Source organism: Lathyrus oleraceus, chromosome 4 (genome assembly GCF_024323335.1).
Source record: "Lathyrus oleraceus cultivar Zhongwan6 chromosome 4, CAAS_Psat_ZW6_1.0, whole genome shotgun sequence".
Taxonomy (NCBI): Eukaryota; Viridiplantae; Streptophyta; class Magnoliopsida; order Fabales; family Fabaceae; genus Lathyrus; species Lathyrus oleraceus.
The window spans coordinates 376,261,401-376,268,698 of record NC_066582.1 but is presented as its reverse complement, the minus strand read 5'-3'; the positions used below and the strand labels follow the sequence as shown (position 1 = coordinate 376,268,698).

Here is a 7,298-nt window from a genome sequence, read left to right as displayed (position 1 = left end):
TTAGAAAAAACGTAATGCATTTTGTTTTCTCTGTCCCTCGTCCTTGCTCGAGACGAGAGGATAGCTTGTAAGGGCCCCCATGTTTAAAAGTATTGGGTGAATAAATGAAAGTACTTTTTTTGCATGTAAAACTTGAGTTCTTTTTCTTTCAGTTATTTTTCTTTTTCACTAAAAACAACGAAATGACAAAAGATTTCTTTTTCTTTTTTCCACTTTTCTCAAAAAGCATACTAAAATAAGCTCATCATATGTAGAGCAAATAAAACCATTGATTACGACAGGGCTAAAATCAACTGTAAATCTGGATTCCCAATCAACCAAGATGAAGACGACAGTGAGGAAGATTGTGAATTACCGGCTGAACTAGCACAACTCCTCGAGCATGAAGAGAAAGAGATTCAGCCATACAAAGAACCAGTGGATGTCATCAACTTGGGTTCTGAAACTGACAAAAAAGAGGTAAAATTTGGGGCATCTCTGGCCGAGCATGTACACTCCGAGTTGGTAGAGTTATTGCGTGAATATGTTGACGTCTTCGCTTGGTCATACCAAAATATGCCAGGATTAGACACCAACGTTGTTGAACATAACTTACCACTCAAGCCTGAATGTCCTCCAGTTAAACAGAAGCTCAGGAGGACCAAACCCGATATGGCACTCAAGATCAAGGAAGAGGTTAAGAAATAGTTAGACGCTGGCTTCTTAGCCATTTCTGAATATCCGCAGTGAGTCGTTAATATCGTTCCAGTTCTGAAAAAAGATGGTAAAGTCAGAATATGTGTAGACTATCGAGATCTCAATAGAGCGAGTCCAAAGGATGACTTCCCTTTGCCTCATATTGACGTTTTGGTCAATAACACAACTTAATTCTCCGTCTTTTCTTTCATGGATGGTTTCTTCGGGTACAATCGTATAAAGATGTCACCAAACGATATGGAGAAGACAACTTTTATCACGCCTTGGGGAAATTATTGCTACAAAGTCATACCATTCAGTTTGAAAACTGTAGGGGCAACATATCAACGCTCCATGGTAACCCTCTTCCACGACATGATTCATGCAGAGATTGAGGTTTATGTGGACGACATGATTTCCAAATCTAGAACTGAGGAAGATCATCTGGTAAACCTGAGAAAATTGTTCGTCAGACTCTGAAAGTTTAAACTACGCCTGAATCCGGATAAATGTACTTTTGGGGTCCGATCCGGTAAACTCTTGGGTTTCATAGTCAGTCAGAAAGGTATTGAGGTTAATCCCGACAAAGTTCGAGCCATCCAAGAAATTCCAGCTCCCCGAACAGAAAAAGAAGTCTGAGGCTTCCTTGGGTGGCTTAACTACATCTCCAGATTCATATCTCACTTGATGGCTACCTGCGAACCGATATTCAAATTGTTGAGAAAAAACCAGTCGATTGTATGGAACAACGATTGCCAAGCGACATTCTATAAAATAAAAAAGTACTTGCTAGAACCACCAATCTTGATACCACCGGTTCCTGGTAGACCCCTCATTATGTATCTCACGGTACTCGATGAATCCATGGGTTGCATTTTGGGTCAACACGACGACACAGGCAAGAAAGAACATGCCATATACTATCTCAGCAAGAAATTCACTGAATGTGAGACTCGATACTCACTTTTGGAGAAAAGTTGTTGTGCTTTGACTTGGGCTACTCAACGCCTGAGGCAATATATGATTTGTCACACTACTTTATTAATATCCAAGATGGATCCGATAAAGTATATATTCGAAAAGCCTGTTGTTACTGGTAGAATTTCCTGGTGGCAAATGTTGTTAACCGAGTACGATATACAGTATGTGGCCCAGAAAGCAATAAAAGGGAGTGTTCTGTCTGACTATCTCGCTCACCTGCCTGTCGAAGGTTACCAACCGTTGAGGTTCGACTTTCCAGATGAAGACATCATGTTTATCAGAGACTTCACTATGCCAGGCTTCGAGGTAAGCCCTGAGGAAGGCCCCGAACCAGGATCGCAATGGACGCTCGTGTTCGACGGTGCTTCTAATGCTCGAGGCCATGGTATAGGTGTTATTATCACTTCTCCAACTGGTTTCCACCTTCCGTTTACCGCTAGATTGTGTTTTGACTGCACCAACAATATGGCAGAATATGAGGCATGTATCTACGGTTTAGAGGCGGCAATCGACTTGAGGATCAAGATTCTTGAGGTATTTGGTGATTCAGCTCTAGTAATTAGTCAGGTGAAAGGCGATTGGGAAACTCGGGATATCAAGCTGATACCTTATAATGAGGACATCAGAAAACTGATACCCTATTTTGGTGAAATCTCTTTTCATCATATTTCTAGGGAGGAAAATCAGTTGGCAGACCTTCTAGCCACGTTGGCATCTATGTTCAAATTCAAATGGAAGAATGAAGCACCATTCATCCAGATTGACCAGTTAGATGAACCAGCACATTATATAGCAATTGAGGTCGATCCTGACGATAAGCCTTGGTTCTATGACATAAAAACATTTATGGAGAAATAACAATATCCCGAGGGTATATCCATTACCGATAAGAAAGCTCTGAGAAGACTCTCTTCCAAGTTCTTCCTAAACAGTGATGTATTATACAAAAGGAATTATGATTATGTACTGCTCAGATGCATGGATAGACACAAAGCTAGTACAATCATAAAGTCCATACACGAAGGTTGCGAGGGTGTACATGCAAAGGGTCTTGCTATGGACAAGAAGATCCTCCGGGCTGGTTATTATTGGACAATAATGGAGGTTGATTGCTACAATTTTGTGAAAAGATGTCATAAGTGCCAAATATATGGTGATAAGATCTTTGTGCCACCAACCCCATTGAATGTCCTGACTTCTCCTTGGCCCTTTTCTATGTGGGGTATCAATATGATTGGGATGATAGAGCCCAAAGCTTCCAATGGACATCGATTCATCCTAGTCGCTATCGATTACTTCACGAAATGGGCCGAAGCTGCTTCATATGCTAATGTCACTCGACAAGTAGTTACCCGGTTTATCAAGAAAAAGATAATCTGCCGCTACAGAATACCTAGCAAGATCATCACTGACAATGCCGGTAACCTCAACAACACTATGATGAGAGAAATGTGCAAAGAATTTAAGATCGAGCACCACAACTCTACACCATACCGGCCCAAGATGAACGGCGCCGTAGAAGCAACTAACAAAAATATCAAGAGAATCATCCAGAAGATGGTCAAGACATACAAGGACTGGCATGAGATATTACCCTTTGCTCTGCACAGTTACAGAACCTCGGTCCGCACATCCACTAGTGAAAGTCCGTACTCATTAGCATATGGGATGGAAGTTGTCCTGCCAATTAAAGTCGAGATACCTTCACTCAAATTCATCATGGAAGCTGATCTTGATGAAGCTGAATGGATTCAATATCGGTATGACTAGCTGAATCTGATCGAGGAGAAGCGTTTGACGGTCGTCTTCCATGGTTAGCTATACCAAAGACGTCTCAAACGAGCTTTTGACAAGAAGCTTCTTCCTCGTGAGTACCACGACGGAGAACTCGTGCTCAAAAGGTATTCTACTATACACTCAGACCCACGAGGCAAATGGACTCCCAACTATGAGGGACCTTTCGTCATTAAGAAGGCCTTCTAAGGTGGGTCTCTAATCCTCACAACAATGGATGGGGAAGATTTTCCTTCTCCACTGAATGCAAACATAGTCAAAAAATATTATGCCTAAAAAGAAACGATGAAAGCCTGCTAGATTAATCTCCGCAAGGTTGATCTAGGCAAAAATAGCTATCCTGATGGACCAAAAAATGAATTGTCCATGCAAAAGTTAGGGAACACATACGAAGCTCACTGAGTCGAAAACCCGAGAGGGCGGCTTAGGAAAAAAGGAGCATCCCAGTGGACGAAAAGAATTGATATGTCCAGGAAAAAGTTATGGATAAAGGCATTGACTATGATCCTTGAGCCCATACGCTACAAGCTAGATATCAGAAGGTCAAGGGCCGATCCAATCATCATCAGCCAAAGCAAGGTCTTGGGATTCAGATTATATGGTAGACTAAGGCCAATGTTGTAATCAATGGAGAAAAATATACAAAAATATTTCCCATTTCCATTTCAATTATTTTTCAATTTTTGCAACATCCTCATTAAGGGTGTCTGCATCCTTGTACTCATCATATGTACAAATTTCATATCAATAAAATTCAGTTATTCCATCAAACATTTTCTTATGTGTTTTGTATGCAAAATAATTGACTTGTCTTACTCATATAATGCTTTAAAATTTCAGGGAATAATAAAAAGTTGTACTAAAGAGAAACATTTCACATTACTGTTGAAACCCGATAAATTTGAAAGATGATCGATGACTAAAAAAAATGGTTCACTTGAACACCTGTGACACTCAATCGACTGGGATGCCGTGTTAGGTCCAGCATTTCAGTGTTCCTTAGCAGGCAAAGATTCCTTGACAGCAGTGTTGGCATCACTTAGACTTCACGACAATTATTTTCCAATATTCAATGACGAGTCGGAGTCCCCATCACAATAAAAACTCATCCCTACAAATGACAAATAAGCCAACAAACATGCATCATAAAAAATAAGCATACATCATGCACCACATATAGCATCTTCCCTACACTGGTGATAGAACTTCAACCACCTGTTCAGGCAAATTTCGGGCACATTGGTATTTGATCACCTTCCACCTCGAATACCCGAAAAGCTCCCGCGATTCTTGTGTTTAGGTTCAAGAAGATTAAATAGGGGCAGCTGTTGTACCCAAAAATTTGCCCTCCCCTTTCTCACTTATTCATCCAATCACTTGATCAGGAGATCACTTGCATACATTCTTAATTCATCCACATGCATTATTCATTATGGATTCAGAAGAAACTTGGGCTTATAAAGCTAGGGTTTGTGTAGATATCAAAGCTCAAAGGCGTGGTCTAACCATATCATCAGCATGGGGGATGTGAAACCTTAATGATGGTGGTGAAGGCTTGATTTCAACAAAGGTGTGACCAGACAACCTAGGGCCTTCAAAACCCTAATTTCTCAAGGCATTATCTCTTGGAGCTCCCCCCATGCCTTTATCTTGGTCTCCAGAGCCCTAATCAGGAGATGGTGAATTAGATGAACTTGGTGGCTTGATTGTGCATCCATGACCCCTCAACCTTCACACATTGTCATTTCATGGCCTAACCTCTCTTGGAGCATTGGTCTTGGTTCAAAGTCATTGGTGCTATTCATTTGGTTGTGGACACATCTTTGATCCTAGTCATCTGAACAACCAAACTCCTTGTGTTTCAAGTCACTTTATAGTCATGCTATTGGGTCATGGATGTTATATCAAACCCTAACCTATTGGTCTCATCTCATGTCCTTGTTTATGTACATCATCAGTCAAAGTTATTTTCTTTTCAAAAGTCAAACATTTAAGTCATGATTAAACCAATTGTAAAACCAATTTCAATCACTTTTAAAACCATTTTAATTCATTCCATGTCATTTTAAACCATTACATATGATTCTACACAAGAAAATACAAAATTTGACATTTTTGACCAATTGTTGACTTTGGTCAATAGTTGACTTTTTGGTCAACTTTGACCAAAGTCAACCCAAAACCCTAATGCCCTAAATTTTCACCATAATCATCAATCCATTGTCCATTTACAAAGAAAATACAAACAAAAGTGAATTTTGACCAATTGTTGACTTTGGTCAACAATTGACTCTTTGGTCAACTTTGACCAAAGTCAACCTAGGTCCTTGGTCATCCCTAATCACTAAATGACTAGTCCTTACTCTCATTTCATTCTCCATGTCCATGTTGACTTTGATTTAACCATTTGAACTTGATTTCTTCACTTTGATGCCAACATGCTTGGTCATGCCTTGAACACTTGAATTTCTTGCTTTGACAACCAACTTTCACCCCGCTGCATAAACCCTGCATTCACCAAAAACAAGATACCACAATCACATAATCATATACTACACTTATATTGGTTAATTAGATAAGACATCTCACTTGTATTTGGCATTGAATTCACTTTGGCAAGCATCCTGCAATCGTGGTCTTGTAGCAGCCATGACTCTGTCATGAAATGTGGCAGCATATATTCAGGCTTACCTGTCCACTAGCAATGTAACTCCACAATTGGAACACTATCAAACCAGAATTAGCCAACATAAGGGTTATGGCCTTGTGGTGACAATCTGAACCACCTTGCTTTTGCCAGTTTTCACTTGAAGGCAATTGTGAGCATGCTGCAGTACTCATGTTGCAAAGGACTCCAAGCATAAGGATGAACCTGCAAACAACATCATGGTGCATAACAGAATAAGGCCAAAACTGTCCCCACATCAATTGGTCATGCAAAGATAGTATGGATGACCATTTGCCAAACCAATGTCATTTGAGACAATGCAGAATCACACCCAGACCTTTGAGAATTCCAGCCTAGCATGACTGTACCTGCATGGATCTAGTTGTACATTATTCATGGTGCATCATGACTATCACATGGGCCTGCAGCAAACCCATCACCATTCATTACAAAAGTGCAGCTAACACAACCAATACTGCAGTACACACAACATATTGCCAACTCAAAGCCATTTGCCCTGTTGTACCTTGCTGCAATGCCAAACCTACACAAGCTCAAAACCAGAAGCAAGAATAAATCAGTGCATAAATGATGCAGGCTAAGTGAAAACACATATCCTATCAGTCCACACCATGAGATGTACCTCAACATGGATGTAATCATGATTTGTACAACAACAATGCCACTCTGAACCTGCAAACCACATCATTGCCTAGTCCAACCACAACCTACCTTGGTCCAAAAACTCTTGCATCAAGCCAAGACAACAACACTACATGCCTACATCAAGTCCAAACTGCTGCAGTACACCATGAAGACATCACAGCAGGAGCAAATCAAAGCAATCATGTTGGTCACCATGATTCACCTTGCATCCAATACCAAGTCCAGGCTATTGCGGCAAACCCATAAAATAGCAATAATTAGCACCAAGGAAGTGGCTGACATGAGTGCAGTTCATCATTCACAATGTGGTAGCAACAAGCACGGTCATGATGGATAGCATCTTGCATCATACCTAACCACATCAACAACAAATCATACAAATAATAGCAACACATAAGGTATTGTGAACCTGCAGCAAGACCTCATACCACACCAAACCACAACCCTGCACAAACACCATCCTGCAACAACAGTGCATACCAAGGCAAGGGAATGACCAACACCTGCAGCATCC

General features: G+C 40.6%; 1 protein-coding gene across 1 annotated transcript; it reads left to right on the top strand.

Moving 5' to 3' along the window:
- Positions 1-1,362: 1,362 nt before the first annotated feature.
- LOC127137599 (uncharacterized) lies at positions 1,363-2,514 on the top strand. The gene has a single exon (XM_051064047.1). It carries the CDS (start codon positions 1,363-1,365, stop codon positions 2,512-2,514), a length of 1,152 nt encoding a protein of 383 aa, XP_050920004.1.
- The last annotated feature ends 4,784 nt before the right edge of the window (positions 2,515-7,298 follow it).